This window comes from Danio rerio, chromosome 5, assembly GCF_049306965.1.
Source record: "Danio rerio strain Tuebingen ecotype United States chromosome 5, GRCz12tu, whole genome shotgun sequence".
NCBI lineage: Eukaryota > Metazoa > Chordata > Actinopteri > Cypriniformes > Danionidae > Danio > Danio rerio.
In genome coordinates this window covers 5,947,381-5,969,616 of record NC_133180.1, presented here as the reverse complement: position 1 = coordinate 5,969,616, position 22,236 = coordinate 5,947,381, and the positions used below count along the sequence as shown (strand labels likewise).

At 35.2% G+C, this 22,236-nt stretch overlaps 1 protein-coding gene across 4 annotated transcripts in view; it reads left to right on the top strand.

Annotated features, from left to right (window-relative positions):
* pbx3a (pre-B-cell leukemia homeobox 3a) overlaps nucleotides 1-19,128 on the top strand; it is a 95,982-nt gene extending 76,854 nt beyond the window's left edge. The window contains exons 6-11 of one of the 4 annotated variants that reach the window (XM_005171736.6): nucleotides 1,399-1,428; nucleotides 4,059-4,224; nucleotides 5,660-5,737; nucleotides 9,409-9,518; nucleotides 10,188-10,277; nucleotides 14,965-19,128. In XM_005171736.6, coding sequence (XP_005171793.1) covers nucleotides 1,399-1,428; nucleotides 4,059-4,224; nucleotides 5,660-5,737; nucleotides 9,409-9,518; nucleotides 10,188-10,277; nucleotides 14,965-15,057 — 567 coding nt within the window. In that variant the 3' untranslated portion in view covers nucleotides 15,058-19,128. The remainder of the gene's footprint in view (nucleotides 1-1,398; nucleotides 1,429-4,058; nucleotides 4,225-5,659; nucleotides 5,738-9,408; nucleotides 9,519-10,187; nucleotides 10,278-14,964) is intronic. The other 3 variants (XM_005171737.6, XM_068221394.2, XM_073951914.1) reach the window with 3 other exon arrangements.
* The last annotated feature ends 3,108 nt before the right edge of the window (nucleotides 19,129-22,236 follow it).

Genomic DNA, 22,236 nt, shown 5'->3' with positions numbered 1-22,236 from the left:
GAAAGTGACCAAAATCCAATGTCTGATAGATGTCATAGTGGTAACATGCACACAATGCCAAGGTGTAAAATGAATAGACGTTGATATTTGGTTGATTTAAGGTTGATTTTAGGTTGGACATTGGACAAAGACGTCTGCCTGACGTTGGGTTCTGACGTCAACTTGATTTTCATTTCCAAACAAAATCCAATGTCCCCACGACGTTGGGGTACGTCGGCATACAATGTTAATGTGACTGTAACCACGGGGAGTGACACAAACAACAGAAGTAGGATCCAAATGCAGGTTTAATCAGTGGTCAGGCAAGCAATAGTCAATACAGGTGTAAACTGGTATATGCAGACAATCCAGAATCGTAGTCGAATAACAGGCAAGGAGGTCAGAATGTAGGCGACAAACAAGGACAAAAGGATAAGCTAGGATAAGGTCAAAACACGGAGAAACAAGACAAGGAAAACGCGTTGTAGTGTTACTTTACAGTTAACAAGACTTACAATGGGAGTGAGTGAGTGTGCTGCTTAAATAGTGTGTGCAATCAGTCTCTGACAATCCTCAGGTGGTGCTAGTAATCAGTCTAGATGAGGAAGCATGTGTGAGTGTGACCGGAGTGCATGAATGAATATGTAGTCCAGAAATGGCGGAATTGTAGTCCATAAGTTATTGTGAGTGAGATCCAGCGATCTATGGAGTTATGATCGTTGGAGATTGTGACAGTGACGTCATGTTGACGTCCTGTACCTGCAGGGAAGGTATTACATACATTAATTTATTTACCTTCAGCTTAGTCCCTTTATCAGGAGTCGTCACAGCAGAATGAACTGCCAATTATTCCAGCATATGTTTTGCTGGGAAAAACCCATACACTCGCATTCACACACTCATACACTATAGCCCATTTAGTTTACGCAATTCACATATAGCGCATGTATGTGTTTGGGGAAAACCGGAGCATTTGGAGGAAACCCACACCAACACGGGGAGAACATGCAAACTTCACACAGAAACGCCAACTGGTCCAGTTGGGACTCGAACCAGCGAGCCACCGTGCTGCTCGGGTATTAAAGATCTAAGCAAAACAAACATTTCATTCTTAATAAACATTGTAAATTTAGAGTTTAGCATTTTAATTGTTTAGAAATTCACTTGCAGCGAAGGCCATTTCAAAATGAGTCCTACATCAAACCCCAAGCTTGCATAAGATCATGTAAACTGAGCACTTTTAACAAAAACACCATCTAAAATGGTATTTTTACCTCCAGAAGTCGGACTGTTGTGCTACAGAGATCTGGGCACAGATGATGATAGCGTGAGCCACTTTTATGGTTTATGTCTGTGTAACGGTTGGGTATGTACAGGAGGTGGTCTCTGTAAAAAAGCCCCTTGTTTTTGTGCCCTCAGGGGAAGGGAAGCACCATCACTGTGTCACAGGTATGTTCATTAAAACATCGTCTGTCAGTCCGTCCGCTGTGTTGTCTGTCACTGTGTCTCTGTGTGCTCAAAACAGAAACAAAACAGGCCCAAATGACATGATTAGCATCGAAAATGAATGAAATTGTGGTGATTTCTCAAATTTTGCAGCAATGTTTACAGCATTAACTACTCATCTGCTGCCTGATTGATATATGGAATGTTTCACAATGAAGACTTTTATTTTATCTGACTGTTTTTACAGTCAAAGTCTGAATTATTAGCCCTCCTCTTCAATCTATATCCTTTTATATACTTTTTTTTTTTACAATTTATATTTAATAAAGATTTTTTATCAACACATTTCTAAACATAATAGATTTAATAACTCATTTTTAATAACTGATTTATTTTATCTTTGCCATGATGACAGCACATAATATTTGACTAGATATTTTTCAAGTCACTTCTATACAGCTTAAAGTGACATTTAAAGGCTTAACCAGGCTAATTAGGTTCACTAGGCGGGGTAATTAGGCAAGTCATTGTATAACAGTGGTTCGTTCTGTAAACTATTGAAAAAAATATTGCTTAAGGGGGCTAATAATATTAACCTTAAAATAGTTTAAAATAAATTAAAAACTGCTTTTATTCTAGTCGAATTAAAACAATTAAGGCTTTCTTCAGAGGAAAAAATATTATAGGAAATACTGTAAAAAAATTCTGTGCTTGATTAAAAATATAAATTTATAACAAAACAAATTTGAAATATATAAGAAATATTTAAAATCAATTAATCTATCTCTGTTTATTATTATTACTACTACTGTATCTCAGTATCATATACAGTGGGTCACACTTCAAAGGAACCATTACCGCTGTGCGAGGCGCCGCGCCGGCAATAGGGGATTAAGAACATGCTTTTAGCTGTAACAGCCGTTTGCCACCAGGGGGCACAAAGACACGGGATGGGAACAGACAGAAATATACAGTAGCTACACGCTGTTACTTAAAAATGTAGATGAAATAATGAAACAAAGCATTATAATTCCTTCATTAATCATTAAACACTTGTTAACAAGCTTTATTATCAATGTAAACTTGTTTAATAAGGATTCATTTTGTAAAGTAAAATAAAAAAATAAAAGACAACTAAAATGAAAGTACAAACATACATACATACACGAATAAATAAATAAATAAAGCCGTGTAAATTTAGCCTAATATAGAGAGATGTACAGTGTTTATTATTTAAAGTGATAGGACTAACACTGTCAATAATAAGCGTTTTCATTTGCATTTTCGTTGTTGATTATATAGTTCTTTCTCATTTTATGTCTTAATTAATGCACATAAATAAAAAAAGTACAATTAAATAGGCCTAAATAATAATTTTTAAAAGACATTACCAGCGAAACACGGAAAAACGGTCACTAGGGCCAACTTAGTTTACTCAGTTCACCTATAGCGCAGGTGTTTGGACTGTAGGGGAAACCGGAGCACCCGGAAGAAACCCACGTCAATATGGGGAGAACATGCAAACTCCACACAGAAATGCCAACTGACCCAGCTGGGACTCGAACCAGCGACCTTCTTGCTGGGATATAATATACTTACAATAAATATAATGCACTTATTGTGAGAAATTGTTTCAGACTTACATTTGTGACCCTATAAATAGCAAGTAATTGGCATTTTTCCCAGCTTAAGTTAAACAAGAAAATCGCAAGCTCCAAAACATTGTGGCATGATTTTGCGTTTAAAATCCGGAAGTGGCCGAATGACAAACAGAACAAAATACTGTCATTTATTCAATGCAAAACTTAAAATAAGACATTCAGCCAATGCAAACATTATGAAGACAATAAGATGCATTTTTTTGCTCATGTCTTCTGGGTGTTTTTTATTGGATCCAGAGATTATGACATGAGCGCGGCATTTTTTATAGCGCTTCTTGAACCATCCTTTACCCCATTGGCAGTTTAAGGATTGTTTGGAGATATTTTATGAAGGAACCATTGCTCGGGGTGGATGTAATTTTAATATGCTCGGGTTTCTGCCACGGTAATGTGCTTTTGCTAAAGGTTGGTCCATTTACAATGTCCTACAATTGTATGAGGATACCAGTCATTGTAAAACATGTGTAAAAAGGCATGCATGGTTGTTTTGTTTAAACCCATATTTTATTGAACTTTGGAGTGAAAACATGTTTTTTATTAACTATAAATGTACCGTAAGTGAAACCATGTGTCAGGGTAACCACTGAGGGAAAATTTGATTCATTTTAATTTGAGATATAGTCACAAATACAAATACTGTTGTTGAATCCTTATGAAGGATCATGTGACACTGAAAATTCAGTTTTAAATCACAAAAATAAATCATATTTTAAAACGTCTTTAAAAAGAAAATACTTCTTTTAAGTTGTAATAAGATGCTACAATATTAGTGAATTTACTGCATTTCCATTTTTTTTTTACTTTTCATTTTCCTTGGTGAGCCGTATTAAGCATTAAAAAGACGCCACAACCTAGGATATCACATGTTAATCACAAATTTTTATTTATTGATTGATTTTTTTTTAATTTGAGGAGAAATTCTTTTCTCATATTATTAATCTGCATTTGTTCGTCTTTCTGCCTCTCTCTCAGGTGTCGAACTGGTTTGGTAATAAGCGTATTCGCTATAAGAAGAACATCGGAAAGTTCCAGGAGGAGGCAAATCTGTACGCAGCGAAGACGGCAGTGACGGCGGCTCAGGCTGTAGCGGCTGCAGTGCAGAACAGCCAGAACAACTCGCCCGCAACACCCAGCTCCGGTATACACACAACATTAAACAGAAACAACATTTATCCAACTGAAATGGTTTCTGTTTTCCTATTGAAATGGATCCCACCCTTAATGACTGATTGCCTCACCCTAAATGACTGATAGCCCCACCCTAAAAAACTGGTGACTTATAGTCCCACCCTAAAGGACTGATAGCCCCACCCTAATAGACTGATAGCCCCGCACTAAAGGACTGATGACTGATAGTTTCTGCCCTAAAGGACTAAAAGCTCCACCCTAAAAGACTGATAGCCCCGCCCTAAAAGACTGATAGCCCCGCCCTAAAGGATTGAAAACACCACCCTAAAGGACTGATAGTCTCTCCCTAAAGGACTGATGACTAATAGTACCACCCTAAAGGACTGATGATAGATATTCTCACCCTAAAGGACTAATAGCCCCGCCCTAAAAGACTGATAGTCCCACCCTACAGGACAGAAATTTCCATCCTAAAAGACTTATAGCCTCGTCCTCCCTAAAAGACTGAAAGCTCCACCCTAAAGGACTAATAGCCCCGCCTAAAGGACTGATGACTGAAAGTCCCACCCTAAAAGACAGAAAGCTCCAACCTAAAGGACTGACAGCCCCACCCTAAAAGGCTGATGACCCCACCCTAAAGGACTGACAGCCCCACCCTAAAAGACTGAAACCTCCACCCTGTAAGACTAAAAGCTCCACCCTAAAGGACTAATAGCCCCGCCCTAAAAGACTGTTGACTGATAGTCCCGCCCTAAAGGACTCATAGCCCCACCCTAAAGGACTGATAACCCCACCCTAAAGGACTGACAGCCCCACCCTAAAAGACTGAAAGCTCCAGCCTTAAAGACTTATAGCCTTGCCCTAAGAGACTGAAAGCTCCATCCTGAAAGAACCACCATAAAGGACTAATAGCCCCGCCCTAAAATATTGATGACTGATATTCCCACCTTAAAGGACAGAAAGCTCTACCCTAAAGGACTGATAGCACCGCCCTAAAAGACTGATGACTGATAGTCCCGCCCTAGAGGACTTATAGCCCCACCCTAAATGACTGATAGCCCCACCCTAAATGACTGTTAGTCCCGCCCTAAATGACTGATAGCCCCGCCGTAAATCACAGATAGTCTCACTCTAAATCACTTATAACCCCCCAAATGACTGATAGCCCCCCTAAATCACTGAGAGCTCCACCCTAAGTGACTAAAAGCTCTACCCTTATTGCATTACATGTGAACAGAAGTTAAGTAAAGTCTTTTGAGAGGGGAGGGAAGGTTATGGTGTTTGATTAAAATTGAGGGCACATATTTTTACAAAACAATGAAGTGCAAATACACTGCACATTGTTTAAAACAAACACTACTAAAGATCTGAAAATGCTGACCCACATTTCTAAAATGAATTAAAAAAAAACATTAAAAGAGTTCTGTCGGTCATCTTCTATACAGGTTTTCAGATGAAAGATGAAGAGTTTCAACTGGACGCAGCAGAAGATAAAAACAATCTGTTAAACAACATGTTCACTGGTACGGCAGACTCTTCCTGTGATCATTCATTATCATTAGACTCAACTTCCTCTGTCTGTCTTCCTGTTTGTTTGTGTGTTTGTTAGACAATATGCATATAAAGTATCACACTGATGACCTTTTTTTGAACATCTCGTCAACATAAGTTTTGTGACCGATGAAAGTTTTTGTTAATTATAATAATATACACAAATCAAACAAACTGATGAATTGTAAAGCATGGATACAAAAGTCCAAAGCAAAATAAACAAACAATAACAATACCATTGTATGACTTTCATTAAAACAAATGTAATTTGATCACAATGAAGCTGTGAGAGCAACTAGTTAATATATAAGTTTACCTGTTTTAATAAGTTATGAATTGCCTATAAAGCTTTAGAAAAATCACACAAGAGTATTAAAGGGGTCATAAACTGAGAAACTAAATTGCTCTTGGTCTTTTGACATATTAGAGCTCATAATATTATAAAAACATCCTGTAGGTTTCGGGGCTCAAACCCTTTTGTTACTCTAAAATCAGCTTATATTAAAGACAGTGTGAAACACTTTTTGGAATGATCGACTCTATGATGTAATAGAGTGGATAAGCCCCGCCTCTGCTGACAATCGACACCTACTAGTCCTGTTAATATGCAAAATTGTTAGCCAATCAGAGCAGTGGGTGTTTACTTCTTATTTATTTAGGTTTCAGATGTAGATATGTGTGTATTTAAGGTACCTTCATGCACCTTGAATTTACGCAAGTGAAAAATTAAATTAAATTAAATTAAATTAAATTAAATTAAATTAAATTAAATTAAATTAAATTAAATTAATTAATTCATTTTCTTTTCGGCTTAGTCCCTTTATTAATCTGGGGTTGCCACAGCGGAATGAACCGCCAACTTATCCAGCATATGTTTTACGCAGCGGATGCCCTTCTAGCTGCACTCACTGGGAAACACATACACACTCATACACTACGGACAATGTAGCCTCCCCAATTCACCTGTACCGCATGTCTGGACTGTGGTGGAAACCCACGCGAACACAGGGAGAACATGCAAACTTCACACAGAAACGCCATCTGACCCAGCCAAGGCTGGTTTTCAGATGTAGAAACGTGTGTATTTAAGCTACCTTCATGCACCTTGAATTGACCCAAGCAAACAAATTAAATTAAATTAAATTAAATTAAATTAAATTAAATTAAATTAAATTAAATTAAATTAAATTAAATTAAATTAGATTCAATTCAATTCAATTCAATTCAATTCAATTCAATTATTATTATTTTATTTAATTAAAACACTATTTTTGTAAGGGAGTGAGAGGATATGGTTTACAATTACATCACTCCCCAGCAAACAGGCAGTTAATATGCAAAACTGTTAGCCAATCAGAGCAGTGGACCACGCCCATTGAGACAGAGCAATTTAATGCTTGGGTCAAAAACAGCACAGTTTTTAATAGTCAATTGCTTCAAAATTATGATATTCTGGATATAAAATCTTTACACCAATCAAAAGAGGACTTCAAAGAAATTTACTAAATAAAAATAAAAAACTGACTTAGTTCAGGATTGTGTTGTTGTATTTTACATTAAAGAATAAAACGAGAAGATATCCAGACTGATAAAGACAAACTTAGGGCCCCATCATACACCCGGCGCAATAAGGCGCAAGACGTGTTTGGCGTGATGTGTTGCTATTTTCAGACCAGTGCAGCCCTAATTTTCCTGTTTTGTGCCACATTGTTTAAAAAGCAAATCTATTTGTCCCGCTTTGTGTGTGCTAGTCTAGAAAGGAGGTGTGTTAAAGTGCATTGCTGGTACGTTGCTATTTTGAGGAACTAATGGCCCGTTTCCACTAACTGGTAAAGTTCGGTACAGGTCGGTATGGGTCACCTTTGTCAGGTTTGCATTTCCACTACCAAGGGTAACCTTTCGGTGAGTGTGGTGTACGACAGAAAGTTAATAAATAAATAAATGCAACATATATGAACACATACATCCCTTTACAGTCTCTGATATATTACCAATTACAGAAAAACTACACACAGCAGACATTTAGTCCTTATTTAGGTTCAAAAACCTCACAAAATATCGGCCACAGTCAGAGCAAACCTCTCATCTGTGTCTATAATGTACACCAGCACATGTTAGCTCTCTTAGAAAGCAACTCTGTCATTTTGAGTTCATAATAGTCCAAAAGGCGATGATAAACATGGCAGTTTGTTTATGATTCAGGTTGCTGAAACTATTTGCTCCTGTTTTGTCTGGCTTCTCCTTTGTTTGTTTGCGCTTCACTCTTGCGTTTGTCTTTTTCTTTCTGAAAGGATCAGATGCTGGAGACACTTCAATAGTCACGCACACATTATTATCATCAGCTCAAGAAGTTTGTTATATCAAATATAGAAGCGATCATAAGCTCCCTGGAGAAAGCAAAAACCGCTCGCACTTTTAGACAGGCTCGTAAAACAGCAACAGGACACGGCAGATTTGCTATTCTTGGCTTTGTGTCCATACATCAAGACGACGACAGGGTTTCTTTGAGCTCAGGTCATCCATAGCTTATTATTATATGTATATATTATTTGTATTATATGTATATATATATATATATATTTATAACATGGCGGTTCCTTTGTTTTCATTCTGGCTAGCTCCACAAGCTCGTGATGTATCTCTGTAACCAATCAGCGTTCAGCTGCGGTGTAGCTCCACCTTTTGGTACCCTTTCTCGTGTTTTGGTACCCTTTCGAAAGTGTGCTGAAAAACTTACTGTGAAAACGGCCATTAAAGCGTACCGAACCGTACCACTCAGTGGAAACGGCCTATAAAATAGACAGCACCATTGACCAGCTAAAAGCTTTGCTTTTGTATAATGTTTTTATTATTAGCAGTATTATTTATTATATGAATTTTTATGGTGGCGCAGTGGCGCAGTAGGTAGTGCTGTCGCCTCACAGCAAGAGGGTCGCTGGTTCGAGCCTCAGCTAAGTCAGTTGGCGTTTCTGTGTGGAGTTTGCATGTTCTCCGCGTCTTCGTGTGGGTTTCCTCCGGGTGCTCCGGTTTCCCCCACAGTCCAGAGACATGCGGCACACGTGAATTGGGTAGGCTAAATTGTCCGTATTGTACGAGTGTGAATGAGTGTCAATGGATGTTTCCCAGAGATGGGTTACAGCTGGAAGGGCTTCGGCTTGCGTAAAACATGATTCCGCTGTGGCGACCCTGGATTAATAAGGGAGCTAAGCCAAAAAGAAAACAAATGAATGAATGTATATTTATATTTGTTTTATTAAAAACAAGCTCAGATTTGTCCACCTGTCGGGTTTTGGACCATATGGGGCATAAGAACAGGATGTGTGTTTGAGTATAACTCCATGTGGTTTTTTGAACACACTTTGTTATTATTGTTCGTTTATTTGTTTGCTGGAAATTAGAACTGAAGTTAGAAATAGTTTTGAAACAAATCTTTGCGCTTAACAAACTAAATTAAATATGTAGGCTAATGGATGTTTTCAGTGGAGAGAGTTTCCACCATTTCAGAGCGTATTTTTCCGTCCTTAAAATAGCAAAAGTGGATTCGTACACACCCTTAATGCTGTTGCACCATGCACTTTAGACTTTGCGCCTAGACCGTAAAAATAGAGCCCCTAATGTCAAACATGTCTCTGTTTGTCTGCAGGTACTTCAGGTTCACACAGTTTACCAGGTTCAGGAGACTTGTTTATGAGTATGTCCAGTCTGAACGGGTCATACCAGTCCAATCAGGTCACCGGCGCTGGACAGACACAGGTAGCACACACACACAAGCACGCACGCACACACACACACACACACACACATTTCTTCATCTACAGTTGAAGTCAGAATTATTAGCCCTCCTAAAATATTATTGTCCCTTTACATTTTTTTCCCAATTTCTGTTTATCAGAGAGAATATTTTTCAGCACATTTCAAAGCACAATATTTTTAATGACTCATTTCTGATTTCTGACTTATTTTATCTTTGCCGTGATGACAGCACGTAATATTTGACTAGATATTTTTTCAAGAGACTAGTATTCAACTTAAAGAGACTTTAAAAGGCTTAACTAGAGTAATTAGGGTAAAGTTAGGGTAATTAGGCAAGTCATTGTATAACGATGGTTTGTTCTGTAGACAAACAAAGATAGCTTAAGGGGGCTAATAATATTGACCTTATAATGGTTTTATAAAAAAAAAATTTTGCCGAAATAAAGCAAATAAGACTTTCTCCAGAAGAAATAATAATATAGGAAATACTGTGAAAAATACCTGAATCTGTTCAGCATCATTTGGGAAATGTTTGAAAATAAAAAAAACAAAAATCACAGGAGGGCGATTTATTGTGACTTTTGCTACTTTGATACAATCTATGTTGATGAATTTAATGTGTTAAAAATGGTACACACAATACTGAAGACGTTCATTTCTTTCAAACAGGGAGACTCCATACGTCACGCCATCGGCCAGTCATTGGGTTACAGTGATGGTCTGCGGGGAAACCCACTTTACAGCCCTCATGGCCTGAATGTAAGTTACAGAGAGAACATTTTTAAAATTTGCAAAAAAATAAATAATTTTAAATTACATTTAATTTAATTTGATTTAATTAAAAACTCTAATAATAAATGTATTATGAATTATTATTATTACTATTTTATTTTATTTTTACTATTTATTTATTTACTATTACTTTTATATGTAGATCTGTGCCTATTTAAGCTACATTCATGAACTTTGAATTTACCCAATGAGACAATTTAATTTAATTTAACAATTTAATTTAATTTAATTTAATTTATTTTATTTTATTTTATTTTATTTTATTTTATTTTATTTTATTTTATTTTATTTTATTTTATTTTTATTTAATTTAATTTATTTAATTTAATTTAAAAAATCTTTTTCACAATTAAAAAAAAATGATTTAAATACAATTATTTAAATTATATTTTTGTGTGTGTGTGTGTGTGGGGGGGGGGGGGGGGGGGGGGTGGGGGGGGTGCTGAGAGTATATGATTAGGTTAGTGTTGAGACAACCTGTAATTTCTGAATGGCCTTGTTGAATACCAATGATAAAATAAAATAAAAAACTAGTAGCCACTAGTATGAGTAGCTACACTGAAACAACGACACCTTAAATCAAAATGTAACCAAACATTCGTGCAATTTACGACCCTTTTTACTAAACTGACATGTTTCAATTAGACATGTTTTGAATTCATCGTTTAAATTAGTAGAATTTGAAATGTAATTAAAACACGACTAGTGTATTATTAAAAAAACACACACATTCTGAAAACGTCATCAAACACAGATGACAAAACATACCGTTGAAGTCAGAATTGTTAGCCCACTTTGATTTTTTTTTTCCCAATATTTCCCAAATTATGTTTAACAGAGCAAGGGAATTTTCACAGTATTACTGATAATATTATTTCTTCTGGAGAAAGTCTTATGTGTTTTATTTCCTTTTTATTTTATTTTAAATAATAAAAACAGTTTAAGGTCAAAATTGTTAGCTCCTTTACACTATATATTTTTCGATAGTCTACAGAACAAACCATCGTTATACAATAACTTGCCTAATTACCCTAACCTGCCTAGTTAACCTAATTAGCCTAGTTAAGCCTTTAAATGTCACTTTAAGTGTCTTGAAAAATATCTAGTTAAATATTATTTACTGTCATCAAGGCAAAGATAAAATAAATCAAATATTATGAGTTATTAAAACTATTATGTGCAGAAATGTGTTGAAAAAATCTGCTCTCTGTTAAACAGAAATTTTCCTAAGCTGAAGGAAAATGAATGCATGAATTTTGAGGGGAGAGTGAGATCTTATGCTTTTGTTGAAGTTGAGACAATCTTTAATTTCCTATTCTGCATTGTATGTATTAGGTATTGCCATGTTAAATACCACAGATGACAAAATATTAACACTTTCTATCTAAGCAGACTCAAATCCGCACCAAAGCTGTAGTGTAAAGTGCGTTAGAGTCTGAATACTGAAAGCGGTGGTGAAGGACTAATCTCCTCACAGCAGGTCTTCTGGACTCATTCAGACAGACGCTGTATGATCAAACCATGAGCCCACAAAGACGACAGGCCAGATTAATTCTGGCTGAGGTGATGCCGCCTCTGTGAAAAGCCAAAGATAAACGTATGGATTCATATTAACATTCACACACGAGGCTGTTTGCCAGGATGGAAAGCAAATGAGCTCAATTTCCATGATTGCAAAATGCATCTAATAACAAACATACAGTTGAAGTCGAAATTATTCGCCCTCCTGTGAATTTCCTTTTCAAATATTTCCCAAACGATGTTTAACAGAGCAAGGAATTGTTCACAGTATTTCCTATATTATTTTTTCTTCTGAAGAAAGTTTTATTTGTTTTATTTCGGCTAGAATGAAAGCAGTTTTTAATTTTTAAAAATAATTTTAAGGTCAATATTATTAAGCAATATTTTTATCCGATTGTCTTCAGAACAAACCATTGTTATACACACACTGGCCACTTTATTAGGTACACCTTACGAGTACTGTTTTGGACCTCCTTTTGCCTTCAGAACTGCTTTAATCCTTCATGGCGTAGATTCAACAAGATACTGGAAACATTGCTCAAAGATTTCCCTCCATATTGACATGAGAGCATCACGCAGTTGCTGCAGATTTGTCGGCTGCACATCCATGATGCCAATCTCCCGTTCCACCACATTCCAAAGGTGCTCAATTGGATTGAGCTCTGGTGACTGTGGAGGCCATTTGAGTACAGTGAACTCATTGCCATGTTTAAGAAACCAGTCTGAGATGATTCACGCTTTATGACATGGTGTGTTATTCTACTGGAAGTAGCCATCAGAAGATGGGTACACTGTGGTCATAAAGAGATAGAAATGGTCAACAACAATACCCAGGTAGGCTGTGGTGTTGACACGATGCTCGGTTGGTACTAATGAGCCCAAAGTGTGCCAAGAAAATATCCCCCACACCATTACACCACCTCCAGCAGCCTGAACCATTGATACAAGGCAGGATGGATCCATGCTTTCATGATGTTGACGCCAAATTCTGACCCGACCATCCGAATATCACAGCAGAAATGGAGACTCATCAGAGCAGGCAACGTTTCTCCAATCTTCTATTGTCCAGTTTTGATGAGCCTGTGTGAATTGTAGCCTCAGTTTCCTGCTCTTAGCTGACAGGAGCGGCACCCGGTGTGGTCTTCTGCTGCTGTAGCCCATCTGCCTCAAGGTTGGATGTGTTGTGTGTTCAGAGATGCTCTTCTGCAGACCTCAGTTGCCTTTCTATCAGCTAGATTCTGGCCATTCTCCTATGACTTCTGGCATCAACAAGGCATTTGCACTCACATATCTGCCGCTTACTGGATATTTCCTCTTTTTCAGATCATTCCCTGTAAACCCTAAAGATGGTTGTGCATGAAAATCCCAGTAGATCAGCAGTTTCTGAAATACTCAGACCAGCCCGTCTGGCACCAACAACCATGCTAAGTTCAAAGTCCCTTAAATCACCTTTCTTCCTCATTCCGATGCTCGGTTTGAACAGCAGCAGATCATCTTGACCAGAGCTGCGTCCGAAACTGCATACTTCCATACTATATAGTACGCTAAAATCAGTATGCGAGCCGAGTAGTATGTCCGAATTCATAGAATTCGAAAAACAGTATGCGAGAAGTACCCGGATGACTTACTACTTCCGGCGAGATTCTAGAGTGCGCATCCCATGCACGCTGCGCTATCCCATGATGCCCCGCGAGCAAATTAATGAATGAGATTAAAGCGATGCAATTGACGCAAGCAGGTCACGTGACCATGACAAAATGGCGGATGTAGTACGTCTGAATTACATTCATACTTTTCACATTCATACTGTATAGAACGTACTTTTCTAACGGCCGAGTAGTACGTTTAAATTCAAATGCAGTACCTACTGAGTAGGCGGTTTTGGACGCAGCCCATGTCTATAGCCTAAATGCATTGAGTTGCCGCCACGTGATTGGCTAATTAGACATTTGCTTTAACGAGCCGTCGGACAGGTGCATCTAATAAAGTGCTTAATTAACTTAACCTTAATCAAGCCTTTAAATGTCACTTCAAGCTGAATACTAGTATCTTGAAAAATATCTAGTCAAATATTATGTGCTGTCATCATGGCAAAGATAAAAGAAATCAGTTATTAAAACTGAGTTTGTAAAACTATTATTAGAAATGTGTTGAAAAAAAAATCACTTTGTTAAAAAGAAATTAAGGAAATAAATATACAGTGTGGCTAATAATTCAGGAGGGCTACTAACTCTGACTTCGACTGTTTATCTGAACCGTGCATTGTGTAAGGTCGGATTTTCAGTCCATTTTCTTATCGCTGTAATAAAATATGAAACTGGAATTGCTTGCAGCTTTTTATATCCATGTGAAAAGCGTCTTTCCCAGATGAGGTTTGATAAGGCTGGCTTCATAATGGAGTTGATCTGGAGTCGCGGTGTTAAAGCTTCATTTATCTACTGAGGCAGACAGAAAAGCGGCCTGACTCTATAATACCGACGCCAGGAGAAAATAATAATCACACAGAGCGTTAGATGTCATGGACACTTAATGATATTTGTTATTAACGTTTACACAACCTTGACTTTAGGGGTTCTGTTTCATGACACAAGTCATTTTATTTCATGCTAACTATATATTTCATGATATGGTCATTTAAATTGGAAGTAACAAAAAGGATTATATAATAAATTAAATGAAACAATCACTTTAAATGTGACCTACTGTATTATGCCACTGTGCGTGAATGGAATAGGCCAGGGGTGGCCAACCCTGTTCCTGGAGAGCCACCTTCCTGCAGATTTCAGTTGCTACCCATATCAAACACACCTGAACCAATTAATTAGGACCTGAACACCATGTGATAATTACAGGCAGGTGTGTTTGATATGGGTTGTAACTGCAATCTGCAGGAAGGTGGCTCTCCAGAACCAGGGTTGGCCACCACTGGAATAGGCCATAATGGGGATAACTACTGTAATACTAGAACACAGCCTTGAGCTCTGCTTCTAAATACAGCTCTAAATGTGAAGCTCAAAACACACAAGTTTGTGGATTATGGATATGAGTTTTGTCTGATCTCACTTTTTAAAATCAATAGCAGCTAATGTCTCCATTCTGACCTTAACTTGGTGTTTTCTGTGTCTATTTACAGGGTAATGGCGTTTGGCATGATGCCGTCACTCCGTCATCAGTCACGTCTCCTATAGAGGGAACAAACAGCATTCACTCAGATACCTCTAACTGACCAGTTCCCCAAACCGGATAACCCACAGCAGCCCACAAAATCTCCAGCGATAACTAATGAAGCAGACCTAAAACTGCACTTTGACCAAAAGAGAACCACACTGCAAAAATGAACCCAGGATTAATGGCTCCAGTTTTCTTTCCAGAACTGGTGATACCTCACCAAACATCACCAACATGTACGATTGTGCAAACGAGGGACACTTTTCTCATAATCTTTGTGAACATTTTGGATAATATATATTATGGTTTGAATTGACTTGTAAAGTTGTTTTCTTGCACACTGGTAAAAAAAGATTAGTTGATTTTACTTTACTTAATGTGAGTAAACCCATTGCGATTAAATCGATTTGTTGACTTTACTTTTAAAAGCAAGTAAACCTGTTGCTTTTTCAGTAATTAATTGACTTCACTTTAAAAAGTGAGTAAACCTGTTGCTTGTATAGTAAATAGATGACTTTATTTTAAAAAGTCAGTAACCGCTTTTATAGTAATTAGATGACTAGTAAACTCTTTTAAAGCAATAAGTTGACATTACTTTAAAAATTGAGTAAACTTTTTTAAAGCGATCAGCTGACTTTACTTAAAGTGAGTAAACTTTGAAAGCGATTAGTTAACTACTTAAAGTGAGAAAACTCTTAAAGTGATTAGTTGACTTTACTTTAAAAATTAAGTAAACTAAGCAATTACTTGAATTTAAAAAGTGAGTAAACTTTTAAAAAGCAATTAATTGACTTTTAAAGCAAGTAAAACTGTTTTATAGTGATTAATTGACTTGCGAGTTAAAGCAATTAGTTGACTTTACTTAAGGTGAAATAACTCACTTAAAGCAATTAGTTGAATTTACTTCAGGTAAATTAACTCTTTTAAAGTGATTAGTTGAATATTCTTAAAAGTGAGTAAATGTGTTGTTTTTAAATTGATTCGATGACTTATTTAAATTTTTAAAAAGTAAACTCTTTTAAAGCGATGAGTTGACTACTTAAAGTGACTAAACTCTTTTAAAGCGATTAGTTAACTTTACTTTAAAAATTGAGTAAACTCTTTTAAAGCGATTAGTTGAATTTACTTAAAAAATTGAATAAACTCTTTTAAAAGCGATTAGTTGACTTTACTTTAAAAATTGAATAAACTCTTTTAAAGCGATTAGTTGACTACTTTAAAAATTGAATAAACTCTTTTAAAAGCGATTAGTTGACTTTACTTTAAAAATTGAGTAAACTCTTTTAAAGCGATTAGTTGACTTTACTTTAAAAATTGAGTAAACTCTTTTAAAGCGATTAGTTGACTTTACTTTAAAAATTGAATAAACTCTTTTAAAGCGATTAGTTGACTTTACTTTAAAAATTGAGTAAACTCTTTTAAAGCGATTAGTTGACTTTACTTTAAAAATTGAATAAACTCTTTTAAAAGCGATTAGTTGACTTTACTTTAAAAATTGAGTAAACTTTTAAAATCGATTACTTGAAATTTAAAAGGGAGTAAACTTTTAAAGCAATTAATTGACTTTTAAAGCAAGTAAAACTGTTTTATAGTGAAAATTGACTTGTGAGTTAAAGCAATTAGTTGAATTTACTTCAGGTAAATTAACTCTTTTAAAGTGATTAGTTGAATATTCTTAAAAATTGAGTAAATGTGTTGTTTTAAATTGATTCGATGACTTCAATTTTAAAGTTTTAAAGCGGTGAGTTGACTTAACTTAAAGTGATTAAAGCGATTAGTTAACTTTACTTAAAAATTGAGGAAACTCTTTTAAAGCGATTAGTTCACTTTACTTAAAGTGAGTACTCTTTTAAAGCGATTAGTTGCCTCTATTTAAAGTGAGTAAACTATTTTAAAGCAATTAATTGCCTGTAACAGCAAGTAAACCTGTTTTATAGTGACTCATTGACTTGTAAGTTAAAGCAATTAGTTGACTTTACTTCATTACTGAAGTAAACTTTATTACTTTACTGAATTAACTCTTTTAAAGTGCTTAATTGACTTTACTTAAAGTGGGAAAACTCTTTTAAAGCTATTAGTTGACTTTACTTTAAAAATTGAGTGAACTCTTTTAAAAGCAATTACTTGAATTTTAAATGGGAGTAAACTTTTAAAGCAATTGATTTACTTTACAGCAAGTAAACCTGTTTTATAGTGATTAATTGACTTGTGAGTTAAAGAAATTAGCTGACTTTACTTCAGGTGAATGAACTCTTTTAAAGTGATTAGGTGACTTCACTTAAAGTGAGTCAGTTAACTCTTTAAAGCGATTAGGTGAATAATCTTAAAAAGTAAGTAAAGCAATTAGTTGACTTTACTTGAAAAAGCGAGTTCTTTTAAAGTGATTAGTTAAATTTACTTTTAAAAAGTGAGTAAACCTGTCAGTTTTAAATTTATTAGTTGACTTTACTTTAAAAAGTGAGCAAACCCCCTTTTTTTGCAATTGGTCAACTTTACTTTTCAAAGTTAATAAACTCTTTTAAAGTGCTTAGTTGACTTCACTTTTGAAAAAGTGAATAACCTCTTTTAATGCATTAAGTTGACTTTACCTAAAGTGAGAAAAATGATTTAAAATAGGTTGAATTTCCTTAAAGCAAGTGCACTTTTAAAAATTGATTAGTTGACTTAAGTTGAATAAACTCTTTTAAAGAGATTGGTTGACTACTTAAAGCGAGTATCTTTTTTAAAATGATTAGTTGATTTAAAGTGAGTGAAAATTGATTATATGACTATTTAAAGTGAATAGATTCTTTTAAAGCGATTAGTTGACTACATAAAGCAAGTAAACTCTTTAAAAGAGATTAGTTGACTTTACTAAAAGAGAATAGACTCTTTTAAAGTGATTAATTGATTACTTAAAGTGAGAAAACTTTTTAAAATCAACTAGTTGACTTTACTCAAATGGAGTGAGCTCTTTTAAAGCAACTAGTTGACTTTATATATTAAAAAGCAAGTAAAACCATTGCCTTACAATTAAGTAAATAAAATATATGCATAACTACAAAATAAATAAGTCAATCTAACTATTTCAAGTTACATTGGATTTACCCACTTTTTAAAGTAAAATCAATTTGTCTCTTTTATTTTATTTTTAGGCAACAGGTTTAAAAAAAAATTAAGTATAATAACTGATCCCTTTTTACAGTGCACAGTACAGTATGTTGTACGTATGTCGCATTTTTTTATTCATAGATCACCAAACTAATTTTTGAAATGGTATTTTTAATGATTTAACATGATCATTGATGTTATTGATTATAAATGTCATTGATATTTTAGAATTACCCAGACTTTGTTAAATCACAACATATGAAATAATACTGCAGTCATGCATATGCCAAATCATGTATTTATCATATTTATTATTTAAAAGTGGCTTCAGAGGTAAAATACTATTGATAATAAATGAATTGACTTCATGTGTATAATTTCAGGTAGCGTAAAAACAATGTTTTACTTAGAAATTGATAGTAAATTTGATTCAACGTTACAAAGAAATGGAAACTAGTGCGTTTGAATTAAACATGACATTGTAAAATTGAAACCGTGATATTAGTCCAGATTAGTTTATAATTCCTGGCTAAACAATGTTTTATTATGTCTATGGAGAAAATGCATGGGAATTTTACTTCTGAAGCCAATTGTTCAGCTCTATTATATCAGTTACAGTCACAATTATTAACATCTGCAATATTTTATATGATCTACTTCGCTTTGCAATCCAAATATATGTATGATTTATTGAGCAAATAATCAAAGAATCAGCACACATACTGTATCTGTACATTAAACAAAGACCATTTTCGTTTGTTATTCTTTAAGTTCCTCACTCATGTTCTGTATGACAGTCTGTTCATTTTTCATTTAAATTACTTTCATTCATTCTTCAGTCGGGTATTATATAATTTGCATATGCATTTTAAGACACTGTCATATTTTAAAAATGATAAATGCTCTAACGTATTAACAGAATTTACACTGCGAGCAACTCTATGAAGAATAATTCATGTAATATGACTAGCTTTTGATAAAGGAAATACTTGTTGTTTCTGGCCAAAAATGGTGTTTCAATAAACATTTTCAATTGAGATTCCTTCTGCCTGTTTTATAAACTTCTCGCACAAATGAACTGGTTTTCTATACACATTACAAATGACTTGTGTTTGGTAGATGTTAATATGCAGTTTAATTTTTTAATTTTTCAGTGTATGCCGCTGTTCACTGAAGGATGAATATTATTCAACCCATTAATTACGTACCTCTATATACGTTTCTGGAGAGCGCCAAATACGTCCCAGGGGCTACGTTTTTTTGTTGTTGTTCTTGCAGTTTTAGTTTTCGCAAATCCACCAAAGGCCGCTTTTTCAGATCTCAAATTTCTCTCTCAAGTGCCGCTCGCGCCTGCTTTTCTGACATAAATCCACCAGAGGTCGCTGTTGACTGACGGATCGACTGACCCACCCTCTTCGCTCCCTAAACCCAACCCATAGTGTTTTAAAAAGCATCGATTGACCAGTGCCCACTCCGGTCACTAAACCCAACCGACAGTATTTTCAAAAGCAGTCAAGAAAAATAAAAGCCCTCGCCATATTTTACCACCTTTTTAGATTTTACCACATTCTTACCCTGTTATTTACTTGTTTATTTAGTTTTTTGCCTTTTGTTTTTGTCTCGCCTGCCTTCTGGAACCATTCTTTGCCAGACTCGAACCCTGGTATCACTGTCAACTCAACTTTGTGTCTCAAGTCTGCCGAAATACGCAGCTAGCCACCGGACAAACTGGTAAAAAACAAGAAAGCCATCCATATGGAGGTAAGCGATCAGCTGGTAAGTGCGAAAAGCAACAGCATCATACCGCCTTGTAGCATTCGTTTTAAAGACGAAATGCAGCCATACATTTATCTGGCTACCTAATATGCGACCTCCAGAAATGTATATAGGGCTACATTTTCAGATTTTTTGCTTCTGTTCCTTTTTTGTTTTGGTTCATTTTTGTTACTAACAGGTTGTTAAAATACATATTAATACTTAAAAAGTACAAATGTGTACTGCATAATACCTTAAAGGTATAAAAGTGAACTTTAAAAGTACAAACTTCTACCCTAAATGTCCATCTGTATGGTACAAAAGTGTACCCAATGACAGATTTTATACCTTAATTTTCTGTGTGTGTGTGTCTTTTTTGCAGACTAGTACAGAGTAAGCATCTAAAATATGCTTTTAAGTGTTGATTTTATTGCACTTCATCTATTTGTCTCTTGATTTGCTTAATAATACAAAGCCATTTTCTCAAAAACATTTTTTCTCCACTTTCATATACTAAACTTTTATTCTAGAGGTTTTTACTGAGAAGGTTAATCATTTATCCTCATTTACATAACATTTTATTTTTAAAAAATGTTGAAAATATATTGTTTAGGGTGATGACAGTATTTTCTGATTAGTAAAAGAAATTACATTCTCAATATTAACTAGTGGATTATTATCTGCCTATTATTAAGATACTATCTGTTTATTAGTACGTATAAAGCACATATTCTGCATGATGTTATTCTACTTCCCTAAACCTACCCAATGCCTAAACCCAACTACTATCTTGATAGCTATTAATCAGCAGCAAATCAGAAGTTTATTTAGACAAAGTCATAGTTAATGGTGTTTTAATAGGTAGTTAGGTAGTAGTAGTTTATTAATAGTAGGTTTATAAACAATTCTGACTTTTGTTCCCTCACACAATTTAGTTTTAAAATTCAGATATTTTTGCTCTCAAAACTGAAATTTTATTGTTTTGGCAAACATTTTTTTTTAAATTTACCAGATAATTTAGCAATTCAGATTTTTTTATTGTAAATGTACAATTTTGATACATTTAAATAATCAAATACAATTTTGATGCGATTATTATATTAAAACAACTTAACAATACTACAACATTTCCTCCAAGTTTTACAATATTTGCTCCAATACAACACTTCCAAGTTTGTTTCCTTATTCCATCCATCTTTTTCCTTATTTATTGTAATTGCAAGTTTATAGAACGTTTTCAGTCAATCAACTTACCAACCAACCCAACAACCAATCAAACAATAAACTAACAAATTATTCAATCAACCAACCCAACAATCAAACAACCTAACAAACCCAACAACCAACCAACCAACCGACCAACCAACCAACCAACCAACCAACCAACCAACCAACCAACCAACCAACCAACCAACCAACCAACCCAACAATCAACCAACAAACCCAACTACCAACCATCCAACCAACCCAACAACCAATCAATCAATAATATAACAAATTATTCAATCAACCAACCCAACAATCAACCAACAAACCCAACAACCAATCAACCAACAAACCCAACAACCAATCTACCAACCAACTTACCCAACAATCAACCAACCAACCAACAACCCAACTATCAATCAATCAATCAATCAATCAATCAATCAATCAATCAATCAATCAATCAATCAATCAATCAATCAATCAATCAATCAATCAATCAATCAATCAATCAATCAATCAATCAATCAATCAACAAACCCAACCACCAAACAATCAACCAACAAACTCAAAAACAAACCAGCCAACCAACCCACCAACCAACCAACCAACCAACCAACCAGCCAACCAACCAGCCAACCAACCCACCAACCAACCAACCAACCAACCCACCAACCAACCCACCAACCAACCCACCAACCAACCAACCAACCAACCAACCAACCAACCAACCAACCAACCAACCAACCAACAACCAATCAATCAAGAAATTAACAAATTATTCAATCAACCAACCCAACAATCAACAAACAAACCCAACAACCAATCATCAATAAATTGCCAAATTATTCAATCAACCAACTTAACAATCAACTCACAAACCCAATCAACCAACAAACCCAACAACCAATCAACCAACAATCAATCAATCAATCAATCAATCAATCAATCAATCAATCAATCAATCAATCAATCAATCAATCAATCAATCAATCAATCAACCAACCAACCAACAAACCTAACAAGCAACCATCAAAAAATCAACCAACAAATTAAAAAACCAACCAACCAACCAAGCCAACACCCAATCAATCAATCAATCAATCAATCAATCAAGCAAGCAAGCAAGCAAGCAAGCAATCAATAAGCCAACCCAACAATCATCCAACTAACCAACCCACTAATA